General features: G+C 43.5%; 1 protein-coding gene across 7 annotated transcripts in view; it reads right to left on the bottom strand.

Moving 5' to 3' along the window:
- The window catches only part of CCDC88A (coiled-coil domain containing 88A), a 274,165-nt gene that overhangs the window by 30,982 nt on the left and 220,675 nt on the right, over window positions 1–22,508 (bottom strand). For all 7 annotated transcript variants that reach the window (XM_074989496.1, XM_074989497.1, XM_074989499.1 and 4 more), the window contains exons 26-29: window positions 12,334–12,417; window positions 11,167–11,370; window positions 2,641–2,712; window positions 142–222 (exon numbers count right to left, since the gene is read on the bottom strand). In XM_074989496.1, coding sequence (XP_074845597.1) covers window positions 142–222; window positions 2,641–2,712; window positions 11,167–11,370; window positions 12,334–12,417 — 441 coding nt within the window. The remainder of the gene's footprint in view (window positions 1–141; window positions 223–2,640; window positions 2,713–11,166; window positions 11,371–12,333; window positions 12,418–22,508) is intronic.

Below are 22,508 nucleotides of genomic sequence, written 5' to 3'. Positions count from 1 at the left end.
TCTAATTTGGAAAAAGAAGGGCATAAAGCATTAAAATAAAAACATGCCACGCTTTAAAAACAAACGAACAAAAAAACGAGCAGAAAGCCAGCCATACAAACCAAATCATGGAAACAAAGTGCAGATTTACTGACACCATACCTTTGACTTCATGAAGTGAAGCATTGTTATTGCTATTACTAGTGGATGTTCTGCCACTATCAAGGCTGGCTGGTCTGGAAACTACATGAAAAATCAGGAGACAGAATGAATAATGTAATTTTATCAGATGACATTGTACCATTACATTCTAATCATATAATGCTCTTAGGCAGGACCGATCTTAAACGGGAATGACCCACTATTTCACTGGTCAAGAATGCCCATTGTCAAAAGTGTTGCTTCTTATATACATCAGAATGCTAAAGGATTTCCAGGCAGCCCAAGAGGACATTTTGGTAAAGGGTGCTACAGGAACAGCAAAATTCTAGGGAAAGGAGAGCAGAAATAGAGTGAATGTTTAGAACTGAAACAGATTTGTGAGTGGGAAACCAGGACTTCGTAGAACACACTGGCATTCAGAAAGCCATTTGTATTTTAGTCAGTTCAGGGGAGCCAACAGAAGAGCTGGACCCTGAGGCAAGCTGTGTGAGCCCCATGATCACAAAAGGGGTGGGGGGGGCTCAGGTGGAAGGCGCATGGCTGGGTGGCAGACCAGGTGGCAGACATTAATTAGGGTGACCATCCATCCTGTATTGGAGAGGACTGTCCTGTATTTGGGATGCCAAAAAGACATACCTACTTATTTTTCAAAAGGGACTAATTGTCCCTTATTTGGACCCCCCTCCGGGAAGCAAGGGGAGTGTGGGTAGCTGCCGCTTCCCAGGGCACCTGGGGATCGCCAGGGCTGCTGCTTCCCCAGGGCTCCAGGGGAGCGCTGGCAGCTGCTACCTCCTTCCCAGCTCCCTGGGGCTTGGAGGAGCTGCCCCTCCTCCCTGTAACTCCCTGTCCCGTATTTGGGACAGGCAGATATGGTTCGCCCTAACATTAATACTGGTAGCAGGCAGCCAGGAGCCCAAAGCCCTTTTGAATTGCTGGGCCCTTGGGCAGTTGTCCCCTTTGCCTTACCCCCAATGTAGAAATTCTAAATAGCTAGGTGTACTTTAATAGAACTTTGTATTACTATGTATCTGTGTATCACCCTGTATTACCCTGTATCTTTTTAATAGGCCACACACTTTTGTATTACTCTTCAGATTTGTTATTTTATATATTACTTGCTACCTTCGTATTATCCTTTATACTGGTTATTTTATATTCATAAGACACTTTGTACCAGATTCCATATTGTACCTAAAACTCCATTTTACTCTTGTATGAGCCTGTAAACCTTGTGCTGTCTGTGAGAATGGGTGTGTGTGACAGCCACCTGGAAGTGTGAATGTGGATGCTTAGAGTTACCCTCTGCAGACAGCCTGTCTGGACAACAAAGACTTGGAGGCTGAAGAAAAGTGAGAACTGGACTCTACAGCTATGACCCACCCATAGAGGAAGATTAAGTCCCATCTCTAGGAACCTGGGGCAGTGGGAAAAGATCAAACCCATCTGCCATTGATTGGAGCCTGGAGCAGTGGGACAGAACCAGGCACAATGGACTGAAAGCTATAAAGGATGTGTGCACCACTACAAAGTTGGGTTCCTCTTCTCGTCTTGTCAACATTGGAGCACTGATCCGGATCAACAGAACCTGGCTCCACCCTAACCTCTAATCCATCTGGCCAATGGATTAGAGTGAGCAACCTTTGGTAACTATAAGTAACCACAAGACAATGTGTGCACATGTGTGCGCGCGCGCATATATGCCTGTGGGTAAACTATGTATATTATATGCATATAATATAATGGTGCTGTACTCTCAATAAATGGGGCGTTCTTGCCTTGTCCCTCTAAAAAGATTCCATGTGCTTCTTATATGCATGACACCCACCCCATATCAGTGGGCTTAGGTCATTTTCAACACATTTGAGAAAGAACCCTGCAAGCTGTACAAATGCCATGAACAGGAACAAGACCACTTGCACAGTAAATGTCCCGTGATCCTCCCCAGTACAAGGAAAATAATTGCACTGTTAGTATCTTCCAGAACACTAAGTAAAAATATTTTATTTCAATTTTATTTATATTATTTTTAAAATGTTTCAGTAAAGAAAAACAGTTTCAGTTTTATTCTTGTAAGTGCTTTTAGTTTAAGTGTTTTCAGTTCATCTTAATACATAAAAAAGACGTATTTTGTACTATGAAATACATGAAACTACTTTAAAAATTGCTGAAATCGAAAGAGTCTTTTTAAGGCAAGTCACAATTTTTCTTTTTTCATAATTAAACCCAAATCTGTTTGAACACGGGCAAAAAAGAATCTATGTGCCGTTCAGATGCATTTTACAGAAATCATCTAATAAAAGTACACAACAACTAGTGAATATATTCTATTGAGAAAGAAAAAGTATTAAGTTTGAAGAACAGGCACCATTTACCCCAATCATCCACGAATTACAGAAAACATGCTTACTTGCAGTGCTGCAATTCATTGTGTGTGCGTACTTCGTTAGCATTCACATAATATATTCTTAATTTATTATTTAATTGAAGTTCACATCTTACCTTGAACTCTTGATCCTGTACTAGAGTCATCACTAATACCTTGTGGACTTACATCTTCAAAGGATGTAGTGTCTGTACATAAAGACATAAAACAGGATGTAAAATAAAACTTCACTGCAAAAATGTAATTGAAACACTTGTCTTCTGTAAAATGTAATGAAAAAGACAGTTACTTGCCTCTGTAACTGGTGTAGGTGTGTGTGTGCATGTGCCATGTGCTCAGGTGCTGGAAAATTTTTCCCCTAGCTGGTAGCTGTTGGGTCAGAGTGGCACCCTCTGGAGTAGCACCGATGCCGCACTCACTACAGGAATCGCCCAACCTGTCCCCGCTTAGTTCCTTCTTGCCGGCTACTCTGACAGTGGGGAAAGGTGGGAGGGTTTTGGAATGGACATGAACACCACATCTCAAAAAACAACAGTTACGGAGGTAACTAACTGTCTTTCCTTCTTCAAGCGATTGTTCATGTTCATTCCAATGTAGGTGAATGCTACCTGACATTAGGAGGTGGGGATGGAGCCCTGGAATGACTGTAACACAGCTCTGCCCACTGCTGTGTCCTCCCTAGTGTGCTGTGTAATCACATAATGGGCTGAAAATGTGTGAATGGAAGACCACGTGGCCACCTCACAGATTTCCTGAATACGCACATAGGCTAGTAATGCTGTGGAAGAGGCTTGTGCCCTGGTAGAGCGAGCTCTGATCGGAGGAGGGGGAACTCCCACTAGCTTCTGGTGTTCCTTAATGCAAGCCACTATGCATGAGAAAATCCTCTGGGATGAAACTGGGAGGCCCTTCATCCTGTCTGCTACAGCCCCAAAGAGCTGCCATGACTTTCTGAATGGCTTGGTCCTGTCTACATAAAAGGCCAAGGCTCTCCAGACATCTAGGAACTCTGTTCCATTTAGGCAGCATGAGGCTTAGGGAAAAACACAGGTAATGAAATATTCTAATAGACATGAAAAGAGGAGACCACCTTCGGCAAAAAGCCAGATGGAGTCTCAGTCTAACCTTGACCTTGTGGAACACTGTATAGGGTGACTCCACTGAGAAGGCTCTCAACTCTGAGACCTTTCTGGTTGACGTGATGGCTGCCAAAAAGTCTGTTTCATAAACTGCAGGAAGCAGGAAGCAAAGGTTTGAAAGGGGACACCATAAGCCAAGCCAAAAGGAAACTGAGGTCCCAGGAGGGCAAAGGGTCCCACACTGGTGGCCTGACCCTCTCCAAGCCCTTCATGAATCTCTTGACCACAGGATCTGATAACACCGGCAAAAGGCCTGGATTGGGATGAAAGATGGAAATAGCTGCCAGGTGTAGTTTAATAGAGGACAGGGACAGCCGCAACTGGCTTGGGTGCCACAAATAATCCAGAATCGAGAGGACTGTGGCCTGCAAGGGAGATAGCCCTTTCTGGGATGCCCAGACCTTTTCCACTTCGCCAAGTAAGTGATTCTAGTGGAAGGTTTTCAACTATTTAAAAGTACCTCCCTCACCAGGTCTGAGCAGGAAAGTTCCATGGCACTCAACCATTCAGCTTCTGTGCTCTGAGGTGAAGGAACAGGAGGCTGGGGTGCTGAAGTCGCCCTTCCTCCTGCATCAACAGGGCTGGGTGTAATGAGAGTGTTATTGCATTGCACACCGACAGGTCCAACAGAACTGAGTACTAGTGCTGCCTGGGCCATGCTGGAGCCACCAAGATGACTGAGATACAGTCCATTCGGATTTTCAGGAGGACACTGTAGAAGAGGGAAACCAGAGGAGAAAGCATGGAGCAGAAGGCCTGTCCAGAACATGCTGAACACATCTAGCCAGGACCTGGGACTCTGGTTCCAGTAAGAACAAAACATTTGACACTTTGAATTAAGGTGTGTGGCAAACAGGTTCACCTGGGGATAGCCCCAAACTCGGAAAATTGATATGTCTGGGGAATGGATCACTCGTGGTTCATGAAGGACCTGCTTAGGTGATCCGCTATAGTATCATGGACCCTGGGTAAGTAATGGGCCTACAGGAGAATTTTGTGTTCAGTGCTGAACTCCGATAGCCTGAGGGTTTCGTGACACAGGGGAGAGGAATGTGCATCTCCATCTGTTGATAAAATACATTGTTGTTGTGTTGTCTGCACTCACTGACATGTAATTCCCCACTAGGTTGTCCCAAAACATCTTGCATGCCAACCTGATTGCCCGGAGCTCTCTCACATTGATGGGAAGCTTGAGATCTGAGGTGCCCCACAGAGCCTGAGTCCAGCACTCTCCCAGATGTGCCCTCCAGCCTAAATCTGACGTATCAGTTACCAGGGACAGGAGAGGTTGGGGAGTGCTGAAAGGTACACTTGCACGTATTGCCCGAGCATCCAGCCACAAATGCAGGGTCTGCAATACTTGTTGCGGCAATGTCATTAATTTGTCTATATCGTCTATCACAGGGTGGGCAGTACACTGAAGCGAACCACACCTGGAGGGGATGTAGACGAAGTCTGGTGTGTTGCACCATGAACATACAAGCTGCCATCTGTCCCAGGAGCTTCATGCAATACCTGGTCGTCATGGTGGGGGAACTTGATCATGTTATTTATGATGCAGGCCATTGCCTGAAACCTGCTCTCTGGCGGGGAAGGCCCTGGTGAGCACCGAATCCAGGAGAGCCCACATAAACTCTATTCTTTGAGTGGGGACAAGCGTTGATTTCACCTTATTTACCAGGAGGCTGAGACTCTCGATGGTCCGACAAATGAACCTTATGTGTTGATGAACCTGGGCCTGCAAAGCCCCTCTGACTAACTAGTCCAGGTACGGGACCAACTGGACACTGCCTGTGAAGGAAGGGTGCCACCATTGCCATACACTTGGTGAAAACCCTGAGAGCCACTGAAAGGCCAACTGGAAGGACTGTGAACTGCTTGTGTCCCCTGTTCACCACAAACCTTAGGAACCTCCTGTGGGGAGGACAGATCACAATGTGAAAATATTCATTCTGTACGTTGAGAGCAGAAAACCAGTGCCTCAGATCCAGCAGTGCAATAATGAGCCCCAGAGAGACCATGCAAAACCTGATCTTTCTACAAACTTGTTTAGGCGTCACCAGTCAATGATGGGCCTCATTCCCCCTTTCGATTTCAGGAGTAGGAAGTAACAGGAGAAAAACCCCTGGCTCCTGAATTGTGGGGGAACCTCCTCTATCATGCCTGGGTAGAGGAGTGATTCAATCTCCTGCCTGAACAGACTCTCGTGAGAAGGTTTCCTGAAGGAGGACAGGGAAGTAAGGTTAAAAGGGGTAAGCATGGAACTGGATAGCACATGCCCTTTCTCCCTGTGAAGGACCCAACAGTCTGATGTCATACAGAACCAGGCAGGGTAGAAAGGGGATAGGTAGAATGAAATCATAGGGTGTACTGGATCCATAGCAGGGGATGGTGTGGTGGTCCCTTCTGCACACTCAAAAGTTGGACTTAGGCACCGGTGGGGGTTGCCCATGACCTTGGCTGGGCTTGTGGGAGCACCTCCTGCTGCTCTGACTTCTCTGCCTATTTTGATCTCTAGTCTGCTGGGGGAACTGCCTAGGTGGGGGTTGGAGATTGAAAAGTCTGCGCTGTGTTGCAGAGGTATGAAGACCCAGCGACCTCAGGGTGGTCCTGAAGTCTTTAAGGCTATGTGGCCTCTTACCCATTTTCTCCAAAAAAAGGTTTGGCCCTTTGAAGGGCAAATCCTCAATAGTCTGCTGCACTTTATAGGGGAGGCTAGAAACCTGTCACCATACACCCCTTCTCATGCCCACACCTGACACCATGACCCTTGTTGCAGAGTCAACAGCATCAGGGTGGCCTTCAAAGCCACAGGAAAAATCAGCTTGTTCTCCTCCACTAGTGCCATAAATTCGGGTTTGGCATTTGGAGGGATCAGCTTTGTAAACATGGAGAGGGAGGAAGCTGTATTATATGAGTAACTACTCATGGGGGCTTGCTGATTTGATATGTGCAGCTGTAGCCCCTGCCCCCATTGAATAATCTTTCCTATCATATAAGTCCAACTGTTTCGCCTCTCTATCTTTGGGCCACGTCCACAACCAGGACTTAGGTGGGGGTGGGTAAAGAGGTGGTGTTCAGGCCCCATAGCTGGGACAAAGTATCTCCCCTCATTCTTCCTTGCTGCAAGCTGGGCTGATGCTGTGGTCTGCCCCAGGGTCTTGGCCCTCTGGGCTATGGTCTTAATGAGAGGCAGCAACACTCTAGTGGAGCTTGATGAGGACAAAATATCTGTCATCGGGTCGGCTTCATCCTTCACCTCCTCTGCGTGCACTACAATCCCTGGCCCATCTGGCACAGCAGCTGCTGGAGGGCCCAACCATCCTCCGGGACTTGGGAGGCAGAAGACCCCGCGACCACTTCATCTTGGGAAGAGGACAAGGATACACCCACCTAGATTGGGCAGCCCCCACCCATGGCTCCCCACCAGGTCCGGTGCATCTGCCTTCTGATGCGAGGGCAATGGTCCAACTCCCGTCTGTGCGATGCTGAGCGGTGCTGAGCCCCACGCCATAAGAGGAGGAGCCATCATCGACAAAGTCAAAAGGAACTCTCTAGGCCCCTCAGGTGCTGGCATGATTGGTGCTGTGGTAGACGGCACCGAAGGGAAAGGCATCAAAACCACTGGAGCCGAATCCAGTAACAGCACCTAAGGGTTTGGTGCCGAGGTGACTGACAGTGCTGATGAGGAAAGTTCTGTAGAAGGCAGTTGCTCCAATGAACCAACGCCATCAACAGCCTCAGAAACAACTCTGTAATTGTCATCCAAGAGGTCGACAAGGGAGGCGCTGTTGTCATCACGAATAGGACAGACTACCAAAAGGAGGCTGCCAGGCAACTCTCCAATACCACATTCTACAAGCCTCTGTTTGAGGATCCCACTGAGGAATACACAACGAAACTACAGCATCTGCTCAAGACCCTCCCTATAACAACAGAGGAACAGATTTATACAGAGACACCTCTTGAACCCAAACCAGGTTTATTCTACCTGCTACCCAAGATCCATAAACCTGGCAATTCTGGATGCCCCATCATCTCAGGCATTGGCACCCTCACCACAGGATTGTCTGGATATGTGGACTCTCTACTTAGACCCTATGCTACCAGCACCCCCAGCTTTCTTTGAGATACCACTGACTTCCTCAGGAAACTACAATCCATTTGTGATCTTCCTGAAAATACCATCCTGGCCACCATGGATGTAGAGGCCCTTTACACCAATATCCCACATGGACTCCAAGCTGTTAGGAACATTATCACTGATGAGACCGAGGCACAAATGGTGGCAGAGCTTTGTAACTTTGTCCTCACCCACAATTATTTCAGATCTGAGGACAAATTATACCTTCCAATCAGTGGCACTGCTATGGGCACCCGCATGGCCCCACAGTATGCCAACATTTTTATGGCTGACCTGGAATAATGCTTTCTCAGTTCTTGTCCCCTTGCGCCCCTCCTCTACATGCTCTACATTGATGACCTTTTCATCATCTGGACCCATGGGAAGGAGGCTCTTGAAGAGTTCCACCACGATTTCAACAGTTTCCACCACACCATCAACCTTAGCCTGGACCAGTCCACACAAGAGATTCACTTCCTGGACACTACTGTGCAGATAAGTGATGATCACATAAATACCACCGTATACCGAAAACCCACGGACCACTATGCTTATCTACACACCTCCAGCTTCCATCCAGAGCACACTACACGATCCATTGTTTACAGCCAGGCACTAAGGTACAACCGTATTTGCTCTGATCCATCAGACAGAGACAAACATCTACAAGACCTTTACCAAGCTTTCCTCAAACTACAATATTCACCTAAGGAAGTGAGGAAACAGATTGACAGAGCCAGATGGGTACCCAGAAGCCACCTGCTACAAGATAGGCCTTGCAAGGAAAACAAGAGAACACCATTGACCATCATATACAGCCCCCACCTAAGGCCTCTCCGATGCATCATCAGCGATCTGAAACCCATCCTGAACAGTGATCTTTCACTCTCACAGACTTTGGGAGGCGGGCCTGTCCTTGCCTACAGACAGTCTGCCAACCTTAAACAAATCCTCACCAGCCACTATAAATCACAAACCAGTAACTCTAAGCCTTGAACCAGCCCCTGCAACAATCCTCGCTGCCAACTCTGCTCACATATCTACACCAGTGACATCATCACAGGACCTAACATCAACCATATCATCAGGGGCTCCTTTACCTGCACATCTACTAATATAATATATGCCATCATGTGCCAGCAATGCCCCACTGCAATTTACATGTCCAGTTTGGCCAAGTATCTATGTAAAGGAATAAATGGACATAAATCAGACATCAGGAATGGTAATGTACAGAAGCCTGTGGGGGAACACTTCAATCTCCCTGGACACTCAGTAACAGATTTAAGGGTGGTAGTCCTGAAACAAAGAAATTTCAAAAATCAGTTGGAGAGAGAAATCTCTGAGCTGCAATTTAGTTGCAAATTTGACTCCATTAACCAAGGATTAAACAGAGACTGGGAGTGGCTCGCACCTTACAAAAGTAGCTTCTCTGCCCTGGGTGTTAATATCTCCCCATTAGACTCTGACAACTGGTCATATCCCCCTGTCTGATCTGACTTGTTTTTTCCTCCTGTGATACGTACAATTGATAATGGGCCATTTCCACCTGGCTGAACAGACGTTGTCAGCTCTGGCCCTCCCTTTTATTGGGACACCACTCTTTAAATACCCCTCTGAAACTACTCCCTCACTCATGCATCTGCTGAAGTGGGTCTGTGCCCACGAAAGCTGATGCTCCAAAATATCTGTTAGTCTATAAGGTGCCACAGGACTTCTTGTTCATCCCATGCAGGAACTCCTAGTGAGGCTGATGGTCCCAACACCAGCAACGGAACCTGGGATGGAGGGGAAACGAACTGCCCCAAGATCTCATAGAATGCCCACAGAGTCCAGAATGGCCACTGCAGAGCTGGCTGTCAGTTTGGTGGCCGCTGTCCTGGAGTGGAGCGTTGACTCCATCAGGACAAAGAGTGAACACTCCTACTCCTGCCTGAGCTGGAGAAGTAGGAGTCAGACTCCAACTCAGAGGCCTCCGACACTGAAGGCCAGGAGGTGCTGGTCCCAAGGGTGTCAGCATAAGAAACGGGTGGGACAGTGCCGGCACCATCGCCATAGTCACTGGCAGAGCTGTAGGTGGAGATGACCATGCCAAAATGGAGGGCTTGCCCCGAGAAAGGGGATGAATCAACATGTGCTTTGGGGATGTGTTTCTTCTCAGTGGTAAGAAGGGCACCATGATCTGCAGGAGTCTCTGCACTGCCCAGAATGCCTCTGGCTTCAATGGTAGATGCGAAGAATGGGGGCTGGACCTATGGGCAAGTGTTGAAGTCTGACCTTCTGTGGTCTGCCCATTGTTATGGCTCTCTTGATGCCACCTGGGAATCCTCCTTGTGCTTGGACACAACAGGAGAACAGCCCCTGTTGTGCCTTTCCTTTTTGTGGTGTACTGGGGACTGAGATTTATGTCTCCAGGGAGGCTGAGGTGCCAGCCCTTCACCATGGCATCAGGCTCCCTTCTCCTTCATTGACACTGTGGCTGAACTCAGTGGCAGTGCACTTTGCACGGAGAAAGATATGCTTGGCTCGGTGGACAAGGATTTCCCAGGCTGAAGAGCTGCCTCCATCAACAGGCCTTTGAAGTCCTGAGCCCTGTCATTCAAGATCTGTGGCTTGAAGATCTTACAGATCTGGCAGCAGTACCACTGGTGACTTTCACTCAGACACTTCAAGCAGGCTGAATACGGATCACTCTTCGGCATGTGCTTCCCACAGTTAACACAGATTTTGACACCTGGCAACATGGCATGCCTGGTGTGGAAGCCTTGCGGAGAGGGAGCAAACTCCCTACTCGGGGCCCAACAAAGGATTCTAACTAATAACAATAGAACTATTAACTATTAACTGTTAAAACTATTTATAGCTATTAATGCCTAATTAGAACTGTTTACAGATAAGATCTAAGCACTTTCAGCTAAGAAGATTGCTTGCACAGGCAATGAGGAATTCCAGCAACCAACACAGTGGCAAGAGAGAACTGAGTGGAGGACAGGGTGGGTGGGGCCTATATTGATGCTACATTGGTGCCACTTCATGGGGCACCACATCAACCTGCCAGCTACCGGCTAAGGGAAATATTTTCTGGCAACTGAGCATGTGCACGTGCACTTTCACTGGAATGGACATGAACAATCACTTGAAAAAGAATAATTATTTTTAATACAATCCATCTTTGCTTATATAGTATTTCTATAGGAAAAAACTCTAAGATATTGTACCATTAAAGCTATTAAACCCATTAAATTAGTTCTTAGTACTGCAATTAAATTGTTCAGCTTGTTTGCTACAGAAGACTATGAAATATGAAAGAGTAAAACCAAAATTATATAAAATTGTTGCCAATATAATCACACGACAGTTCAAAAAGCTTCTACCTATACCTTTATTATTTAGCAACTGCTTGGATTTGAAGCCTGAAGAAGAGTTGACAGTTGCAAAGTTGATAGCTGTAGTAGAGAAGGCCATAGTTCCCAATTCTTTTTTCCTTTTACCAGCAGATATATCATCGGGGCCCTCCAGATGCTCAGAACTACCTGTCCATTGTCCTCCTGCTAGGACCATGGATTGCACCAGGTCATTCATAGCTGGGATGCAAATGAAAGCAAATGAATCAGCATGGTTCAATGTATTTTATTTAACTTCTATTTTTGTAAGAAGTTCAACATTTGTCTAAGCATAAAGACATATTGAATACTGAAAGCAACAAACACAAGGTCATCCATGCAATCAGCTCAATGAGTGAAAAGTAATACAGGCCAAAGACTTCTTTCAGTTTATATATACTTGTTTAACTGATTTTATTAGATACAAGTGCCATGCTTATGCTGCAATGATATGCAACATGTATTAGAAGCTTTGATGTTGTTTTGCAAAGACAAATGGAATGAAGAAGGGCACAATGGGCAGAGGTGCAAACACAACATGAACACTGACAATGTCTGGGGTCCTTGTTCAGTGCAGGTTACTGCAGAAGTACTATATTTTGCATTATAGTAGATAAAAGGATCTGAAAGAGATGGCATCCTATGATATACTCCTTTGCTTTCCAACACTATAGAAGTATCCACCCCCCTTTTATTAAAAATTGAGTATTTTAGTACAAAAGAAATCACATGGATTTAAAAAGAGTAACAGACCACTTTATATTCTTTCACTATTTTCTTTACTAATTCTTTAATACAAAAATGTAAGATAACTATGATTTATAAAAATGCTTACTAAAAGTGGTATTTAATAAAATATTCAAATTTAGAGTGCATTGTATATGTATATATACATGCATGCACAATGTGTATATATAGAATTATAGAATAATATATAATATGTATACAAATATATAAAATGTAGTTACAATAAATTGAGGATGTATCTATACATATATCATTCACTACCAAAGTTTAAAAAATTCTTCCAGCTCCTTGTATTATAGCAGGACTTGCACATTGCAAAATAGTAAAAACCAGCGCAGTCCGAGGAAAGGTTAGTGAAAAATTAGTAATGGAAACCAGTGTAGCCATTTAAAGGAAGCTGAACTGTCAAAGTCTTACACATGGAGCGACGGTAGGAGGCCTTCATTTTGTCTTTTTCCTTCGGTCTGTTCCTCAAAAAGGGCAGTCTTTTCAGTGCAACCACTTTAATGTCATAGCATGAGGAAAAACGGAAACAGGGAAATGAAGGAAAAAGGAGAAGAACAGATGGAAGTTAAATGTTGAAACTAAGGAAAGAAATGAATGTTTGAGTTTCAGCTATGTATGCTATGCTAAAAATATTATTCTCATGCTGCTGAGTGATAATGAAATATGAAAATTACGCTATGAAACCTTTAATATTTTCAGAAAAGCACTGAAGACAATGGTGAGGAATGTAATATACTTCGAAAGTTTAGAACTGTCAAGTTCATGAAAAAACAAAAATAACTCCTTTGCAGATAGTTATATGAACAGATCAAGAGTTTTTCTAAGAAAGTGGAAAATAGATTTACTAAAAAAGGGCTCAAGATCGGTCACTTTGTGACTTTAATAGAAAATCCATTTTTCATCTTTAAAATAAAGACTAAATCTTAGTTACTTGCCATCATGTGTTTTTTCTAATTTGCTTTTCTCTTGTACTATTCAATTTAAATTTTAGATGTTTTGATTCATTATGCATTGTGCATATTATTAAGTAACTCTGTCTTTCACTTTTTGTTTCTGTACATTTCTATGGACCAAGGGGCTATGTCAATGAATTGTAGAAAATTGAAATCATAAATGACAAGTTTGTTACAAAGCTGCAGTGATTGCTCAGACTTCTTGGGTTGGTATGGTATCCTTTCAAATTTCAATGGAAAAAAGGGCCAAACAGAAGATTACCATGTACCTCCTGACAACCACAAAAAAGCGAACAAACATAAACAAATATGGGGGGTGTGGATATGACACTTTGGGAGGAGTCAGAAAAAATAAAACAATCCATGTAACATCTGCAAAAAGAACATTACAGTTACATCAATTATTACAATTAGAAAAAAACACAAGCTATTCCTGTCAGTTGGCTGGAATGCAATGCTACAGTAACATGTTTATAGTTGGCATCTGTTTCTCCATTTAGCATCATATAGGCTGTGTCTCCAATAGCTCCCAACTTTGAAGGGAGCATGATAAGTAGGGTGCTGGGAGATTACTATGAAGGGCTGAGGTGCATATGTAGCACTTCATTAAGCTAATTCTCCCCCACAGAAACTTCGAAGTGGCAAAATTCGAAGTGCTGGCTTGCGTGTAGCTGTGACTAACCCACAGGTACTTCGAAGTGCCCAGGCTACTTTAAAGTCCCTTTACTCTTCACGCAAGCTGGCACTTCGAAGTTTGCTGCAACGGACAATTAGCTTAATGAAATGCTGCATATGCACTGCAGCATGTCATTAGTAATCTTCCAACACCCTACTTACCATGCTCCCTTCGAAGTTGGGAACTAGTGTAGACACACCCATAATGCGTCAGCAGACTGCCAAGGATTCAGGAGCCATATATGAACAATGGAGGTGCAAACACATCAACTCAGACAGAAAAGAGCTCAGAAATAATAGATTTCTTATAAATGCCTAGGCCCCAGATTCCTTCACTACCCACCATCCTAATCACCAGATTTTAGACATGCCTCATCATTTGCCTCAATTTGATGAAACAATGACATGCTACACAGCAATTTAATAGGTATTCATCCAGATTTTTCTGTATTTTTAGATACTCCTGCTCCTTTTGTATTTCTCTGCAAAAGGGGAAATAAATCCTATATTTTGTTACATTTCTTTTTAGTTTGAAGGATGGTGGTTCAATAGAAAAAATCCAAATGTCTTATTTCTGATACAGCTATTATGCAGTATTTCAACTACCATTCTATTATACAAACTATGTCATGTTTGAATTAATACAACCATGCAAAATCACCATGAAATCATACTAGATCAAATAGATGCTATTTAGCCATAATTATGGTGTAAAATAAAAAGATTACTAGCTTGTTCAAAAAAAATTCACTGGCCCTAAGCAAACAGAAATACAGAAATTTGCAAGGTGGGATTAAGAAATGTTAGAAGTAGTTTAATGTCAACTATTTAAACTGACATTGATAAGTAACTTTTTATGTATTTGTAGCTATTAAAACATTTACCTTTTGTAAATTAAGGCCAAGTTGTTTCTGCCCTTGCACAAGAGTGAAAGTTTGGAGAGAATATAAGGATCCCTTGTACTCATATACAACAGCCATGCATAACACTCTGAAAGATTTCAAGTGCTATAGATATCTCTTCTAAAGGAGAAATAGCTGACTCAAAATTATCACGCTGCTTTCCCTCCATCTTTTCAGCTCAGTCAGCACAGAGGGAAGTGTAGAGCACACCACTTTGAAATGTGGTGGAGCTCCTGCTGCAGCCTGCACATCCCTTAAGACATGGGAGGTTGTGCAGTAAACTCTTTCATATCCAGAAGCCCCGGGACTGGGAGGTTGCCAGATATTCAAATATTCTGAATAATAGAGAGGTATACCTAGCAATGAATAGCACTAAAGAAAAACAAGTTTAGATATTAAGAAACAAACGAAATGTTTGCAGAGTACTTTATTTGCCCACAAGGCTGTGTCTACACTAGCACCCCCCCTTTCAAAAGGGGGATGCCAGTGAGACACTTCAGGATATGCTAATGAGGTGCTGCAATGAATATGCAATGCCTCATTGCCATAATAGCAGCCGTGGCACTTCAAAAGTGCCACTTTCAATCATGCGCAGCTCGTCTACCCACAGTCCTTTTCCAGGAATAAGGGGATTTCGAAATGGACCCCAGGTAGATGAGCTGCGCATGATCAAAAGCAGCACTTTTGAAGTGTCGTGGCCGCCATTATGCTAATGAGGTGCCGCACATTCATTGCAGCGCCTCACTGGCATATCCCTAAGTGCCTCATTTGCAACCCCCTTCAAAAGGGAGGTGCTAGTGTAGACATAGCCCAGCAGTAGTATTGTCCACAGTAGTACAGTCCACATTGCAAACTTATTCTGTATTTACTGTATTTATTTGTATTTACTTTCACTATATTGTATTTATGGAAAATGTAACTAAAATTTACTTATGGTTACAATGCCAGTTATCTGAGAGTTCCCGATGATAGAATGCTGGATGTGAAAGAGTTTACTATATGTTTGAGTAAGCTAGATTTCCTCCAGAGAATCCTGCTGCAACATGGCTCCATCAATTTAGCACTAAAATATTACAGTATAAACAAAAGCTATGCATTCTACAAGTGTCATCACACATGATTAAATCTGGCTTAGTCTAATATGCTTTAACGCTGTGTTTTTTAACAACCAACCTGTGGACAGGTGCCTGTCCCTGGTATCAAAAAGCTTAAGACACACTGCAAAATAGTTAACATGCAGAGCTTATTCAAAGTTCTAAAATGCTATGGTATCTAGATCAAGGGGAAGTTGCATATCCCTAATATAAGCCAACTTTTTTGGACTTTAAGTTGGGGAAGTGTTGGGAGACATAAAGGGAACACAACTACCAGTCAATCTACCCGTTTCTCACATAGGAGAAAATTCCACTTAACTCATGTTATCCGTTTGATTGCTGATCATGTAGATATAGTGGTAGATGCACAAATATAAAATAAACGTTTCTGGTATTTCAGCTCAATAAACAGAGCTACTGTCAATAATCAGGAGGAAATAAGCTGAAAGCAATGTGAAAATGGACACTGATGCTGGGTCTGTGGGATGGGGATCCAGGTGCAGCTCGGTTGGGGCTCAGCTGATGGGGGATCTGGGTGCAAGTGGATTGTCAGGGTGGTCCAGGTGCTAGGGGAGTGGGACTTTGAGTGTGTGTGTTGGGGAGTGTTCAGGGTGCAGGGGATGAGGCTCGGTGGGAGGATCTACCTATGAGGGATCCTCCCCCTGCATCTGAGTAGCGATGGGTGAAGAAAGCATGGGGAGGGAGTGGAGAGGGCTTCCTGCAGCCTAGAGAGAAATCTTGGAGTTGATTTGACCTGGCCCTGCATGCTGCACAGGGGAAGAGGAAATCCCATCCTCCCCAGCCCACTGCAGGGTAGGAGCCACCAGCTGGGTCTTCTCTCCGGCCCCCCAGTGAATTATTTCTCAGCCACCTACTCTGGGCAGCCAAAACACAGTGCTGGAGAGGGTCACATGAGCATTTTTTGTAGTTTCCCTGTCAGAAGGTAATTTTTTTGTGGGGAAGAAAAGAAATCTGAAGGAGACAATTCCTCCAGGACTATGCTATAGCTTTAATGGAGGGGATCAGCATTTCTCAAATTGGGGTCTTGACCCAAAAGGGAGTTGCAAGGTGGTCACAAAGTTATTTTAGGGAACTTGAGGTATTGTCAACCTTGCTTCTGAGTTGCCTTCAGACCTGAATGGCCAGAGAGTAATAGCTGTTGGTTGGGCACCCAGCTATGAAGGTAGCACCCCCACCAGGAGAATTTCAGAATTAAGGTGGCAATACCATACTATGCCATCTTTACTTCTGTGTTGCTACTGGTGGGGGCTCTGCCTTCAGAAATAGGATCATAGCCAGCAGATGCCGCTCTCCCGCTGCCCAGCTCCAAAGACAGTGGTGCTGTCAGGAGCAGCACGAAAGTCAGGGTTGTGGTAACACAACCCCACTACAATAACCCTGTGACTCCTCTCTCCACAACTCCTTTTTGGGTCAGGACCCTTGCAATTGCAACACTGTGAAATTTTGTATTTAAATAACTAAAATAATGGAATGTATATATTTTTAAAATGCTATGATGATGAAATTGATCAAAAGAAACCATGAATTTGGGGGGACCTTAGTAATAATCTTTGAACAAAACACATCTCAACCTGGCAGTTACTTCCAAAGTACTCTGAAAGTCAATGAAAATCTATTTAAATTAGAGAGATAAAGTGGGACATGTTAATCTTTTTTCAGAGTCGGATACAAATTTTGTATTTAGAACACAGCAAATTTGTGGATATAGATGCAGATACTCACACCTCATTTTTGCAGATACAGATGTAGATACAAATTTTGTATCTGCACAGGGCTCTAGTGATTGCTATCACTGTGAATTGTATATATTACCACTGTATAAGGAATTATGGATACTCATTGATATTGGGCTGTACAGTCTCTCCAGACAAGAGGAATGCCACAGCTATCTACCTGTTTCATGTATAAATTAAGCATGGTGTAATCAGAAACAATGGAAACCCAATTTACATAGAAATCATATGGGGGAAGAGAAGCCCAGAACAGGGAAAGAACACAACAAGGTCACCTTTCCTCTTGAAAAAAGTTAACTGAATTTAGTAGATGAAAACAAGGAGAGAAGCTGCTTGCACATTTGTCACTAGACAGCTAAAGAAAGCCAGAGTTCTTCCATGCCGAGAAAAACATTTCCTTCAACCAAGAGGGTCTGAAGTCTCTAGAATGGAATATAGGTGGGAAATGTGCTTAGACAAAGATCTTTCACATAAGATGACAAGAGAAGTAAGTGCTTTCTACTTCTGAGGAAAGTTCTGACTGGGGAAAAGTCAGCCATGGCCAGGAAGACTGACTAGTGAGAGAAACCAGCTTGAACAAATCTTGCTAGATTAGGTTTCAGACTTTTGGCTGCATATTTTCACTTTTATGAACTACCTTTATTCTTTAGCTCACTATTGCTTAATCTGTGTCCTATTATTAACAAATCTCTTTTAATATAAAACAACTCAGTGTTCGGTTTAAAAGGAAAGGTATATTTACTCTAGTTAAGCATGATGTGGTTTTGTCTCTTTAGAGGAGCTATGAGTATTATTATTTCTCTGAGCAGTCCAGGAGAGGGCTGAACATTTAAGATGACTGGGAGTGTGATAGGGTAATCTTGCTGGCTGTAACCAAGGCTGGGTGAAGATAGTGTGTGACTGGTGTGTTACTGGCAGGCTGCTGGCATCAGAGTTTGCTGGATTAGGGCTGCCGCTATATACAGATACCCAGGGTGTGACCTGCATGGTCAGAAGCTACTTGTGAGGTAACCAGCATTATAGGGCAGTTCCTTGTCCAATGGTCTGGACTACCACCTGCATCCAATGAACCATCCTCCCACTCCTTTCTTACCAAGGAAATAATTCCATTGTGGTTATTTCTAAATGTATTTTGTTTTTCATCCAAACTGACAAGAAATTAACTTTGATTATGTATTTTATCCCACGTTTATATACACTATACACTAACGAGTAAATAACTACAGTTAAGACAACCATTGTTGTTAATTCATGTTGATTCTCGGTCTCTTAGGCTATGTCTACACTATGGCTATGTCTACACTATCCAAAAACTTCGAAATGGCCATGCAAATGCCATCTGCTCATAGGAATAAGGGGACTTCGAAGTAGGCGGGGTCCTTTCGAAAAGCAGCCCAGTCTGGATGAGCCGCACGGTGGCAAGCCACATCAATTTTGAAGCGCCACGGCCGCCTGCATGCTAATGAGGCGCTGAATATGTATTTCAGCGCTTCATTAGTAAACTTCAAAATGGCAATTTGCATGGCCATTTCAAAGTTTTTGGATAGTACAGACATGGCCTACAAGATAAATTCAAATTTATTACTATTGATTTTGTAACACTGGAATTTATACATTCGAATTTGACTACCCTCACCTCCCCATGTGCTCTTCACAAAGTCAACCTCCTCTTCTGATTGGAATTACATGATGGTTGCTGTGCGTGGCATATGGCTGAAACTGCCTGCAAAGTACTTATGACTGGTATGTGCAACTGGAAGAGCATTTCTTGACAGACACAAAGTAGTGGACAAAAGTAGTGGCATGGACTCATTAAACGTAGTGTATCTGTTTTGACTCTGAACTGTTTGGGCACTCAAATAGCATACTTTCTGTTGCTTTTTGTATTCCCCATCACTAAGGCAGAAGATTTATGCCGCAAAAACAAGAATGTTACAGAGGTTGCCACTGTTCTCAAATGCAATTGGAACAACTTCTTTTCCAGGTTCCTCCATCAGAAAACCATAAAAAAATGAACTATATCTATTTTTCACAATTTCTGACACACATAAGCTGTGTCTACACGTGCACGCTACTTCGAAGTAGCGGCACTAACTTCGAAATAGCGCCCGTCGCGGCTACACGCGTCGGGTGCTATTTCGAAGTTAACTTCGACGTTAGGCGGTGAGACGTCGAAGTCGCTAACCTCATGAGGGGATCGGAATAGCGCCCTACTTCGACGTTCAACGTCGAAGTAGGGACCGTGTAGACGATCCGCATCCCGCAACGTCGAAATTGCTGGGTCCTCCATGGCGGCCATCAGCTGGGGGGTTGAGAGATGCTCTCTCTCCAGCCCCTGCGGGGCTCTATGGTCACCATGGGCAGCAGCCCTTAGCCCAGGGCTTCTGGCTGCTTCTGCGGCAGCTGGGGATCCATGCTGCAGGCACAGGGTCTGCAACCAGTTGTCAGCTCTGTGTATCTTGTGTTGTTTAGTGCAACTGTGTCTGGGAGGGGCCCTTTAAGGGAGCGGCTTGCTGTTGAGTCCTCCCTGTGACCCTGTCTACAGCTGTGCCTGGCACCCTTATTTCAATGTGTGCTACTTTGGCGTGTAGACGTACCCTCGCAGCGCCTATTTTGATGTGGTGCCGCGCAACGTCGAAGTTGAACATCGACGTTGCCAGCCCTGGAGGACGTGTAGACGTTATTCATCGAAATAGCCTATTTCGATGTTGGCTTCACGTGTAGACGTAGCCATAGTTACCTAACTAGTCCAGTGTTTGAGTGAGGAACTCACAGATGAACAACATCTTGAAGTTGCTGCTGAATGTGATAAACTCATGCTGTTTAGTAGACACAATTACTTTCAAGGAGTTCGCAACAGCCATGCTACTTTATATTCTCTAGCTGAGGAAGCATCATTGGTAAAGTTAGGAGTGAAGTAGGGAGTAGTCCTAGACACTAAATCCCCAAGTCCTCATGTGTCTGCACTTGAAGATCTTCCCTTGTATGTTCCTGTCTCAGTTCCCCTGGAAAGGCTGTTTCAGTGCACACTGTAGCCAAAAAGCAGAACTACATGAAACATTTCAGGCAGTGAAGACTAAGACTAGCCAGGGAACACCTGGATAAGTTAATATTCTAATAAAAACATCTAACATATGTCGAGACTTGCTCATGCCACCAAGTCATTATAAAGAATAGAAAAATTGTATTCATGCTAGTTGTAAAGGACGGATGGCCACTGACTGAATTGTCTCAGATACCACAGAGCCATATTAGGAGTTCTTTAAGCTTTAAAGCTGATCATGTCTTTATCTTATAAAATCATAACAATTAAATACAATGTTTGTTAATGCCTTAGCTTAATCACAACTTTTTTTCAAATACAGACTATATACAAGATGTAAATGAATTTTAACTACAGTTATTATAGAGGAAATGTGAAGAATCTGTGTTATTCCACTATTAAGATAATTTTGTCCAAAGAAAATACACCAATGCTAACTTTCTTAAAAATGCAATTTAAAATTAATTTTAACTCATAAACTTGTAAACTCTCTCTCTATCTGCATATATATATAAAAGAAAAATATAAACATATTTTTATATATATAAAGAGAATAAGTGCTGAAAGTATGCAGAAGATATGCTCTATATGCTCTATTTTCCCAACAAAATGGACAAATCACTGCTTTAAGTACAAAACAGAACTCAGCCTTAGCAATGAAACCATGTCCCAGTGCCTCCATAATAAAGAACACCAGAGTTTTGTGTCTAGATCCAGGACTTCAGCCAATCTAACCAGGAGCTATTTTAAACCTATTAAGTCATCAGAGGCAAGACTGACATTAAAGTCTAAGAATCATCCAGTATTCAGGAAGATGGTGCTACCCCATCTTGAGACAGTTTATTTACCTGAAACCTTTTCATCTCCACAACCTTCTGAAGTCAACAAGGGTCTAGGAAAAGAAAGCAGGTGAGAGGACAGGCATTTATTTTGGAGATGGAGATCTGACAGGAGATAGTTTCTCTTTAGCTCTTTTTCAGGGAAAAGACTTAGGAATCTTTTGAACCCCAAAGAGTGAGTTGAACCAACATCACTCAATAAACCATGGATCTTTTCTTCATAGGGATAAAAGTACATTTGAGATTCCAAGCTGTAGCTATTAGTAGGTTTACAGAATAAAACAATCTGGGAGAAGCAGAAAGCCCTGAAGGTGAGGGATCCTAAGTGAAACTAAGACTCCATACATTATGAGACTGAGGTTGACTCTCAGCTATGGAAACTACTTCTCTGGGATACTGTATTGATGAAACATGACAAAGGATTATGTTGCAAAAGAAAATGACTTGTCCAGAGCTACAGAAGAGAAAGATGACAAAGCTTGACTTGCCCACAAGTTGAACTTCTCATTCATTTAGAATCCAATAGATCTCAAAAATGGGAATGAATGGTGGAATGCGTAGATATATCTACTTAAAATACCCCAGTTATAAAAGGATAACTTCTCTTAAGGACTATCAGTACAGGTTCCCACGCCTGGGCTATTTCTAGATTCAAGGGCTTTGCTGACAAAATCCGGGGAGTGTCCAGATTCCCAAGTGCATTCTGTTGACAGTAAGCTGACAGAACACATCACTTTTGTTGACAGCTGTACACCATTCACAGTGAGGACGAACACCATTGTCAATAAATTGCTGGTATGGATGCTCCAGGGAGCCTTCTGTCAACGTAAAGGGCCTCTGAGGTGCAGTGCAGGTACTTCTGCAGACACCCTGTCCAGAGCAAGCAGCATTCTATGGTTCCTGCATTCAGCCATTCTTAAAGCAGCAGGGAGCCTGGGGAACCCCTTGACAGGAAGCTGAGAGTGTGTGAGCTGCAGAGCTACAAGCTGCTTTGTGCAATGTCCTCACAGCCACACTTTTCCAGCCAACGTTCCCCCATGGCAGAGCAGGAAGGAGCACAAGACCCCTCTGGGCCCCTGAGGGACCAGACTGAGGGGTCCTGGGAGCCACCCCAAGGCAGCAAGAGGAGGGCCACCTCCTGGACTTTATATATTCTGAACTCAGTTAGATATTAAACTTTAAAATATATGAAGTATAGAGGTACACTGATATTGTATGTATAACTTCAGTATTTCACTGGTAATAAATCAGTTAACTAATCAGTAAAGCAAAATATTTAACATAGATTGTAATGGTATCTCACTAATTACCTACTACTGGAAATTT

This window comes from Carettochelys insculpta, chromosome 3 (assembly GCF_033958435.1).
Source record: "Carettochelys insculpta isolate YL-2023 chromosome 3, ASM3395843v1, whole genome shotgun sequence".
Lineage (NCBI taxonomy): Eukaryota > Metazoa > Chordata > Testudines > Carettochelyidae > Carettochelys > Carettochelys insculpta.
Note: the sequence above shows the minus strand (reverse complement) of the source record. Positions and strands in the feature narration are given on the sequence as shown.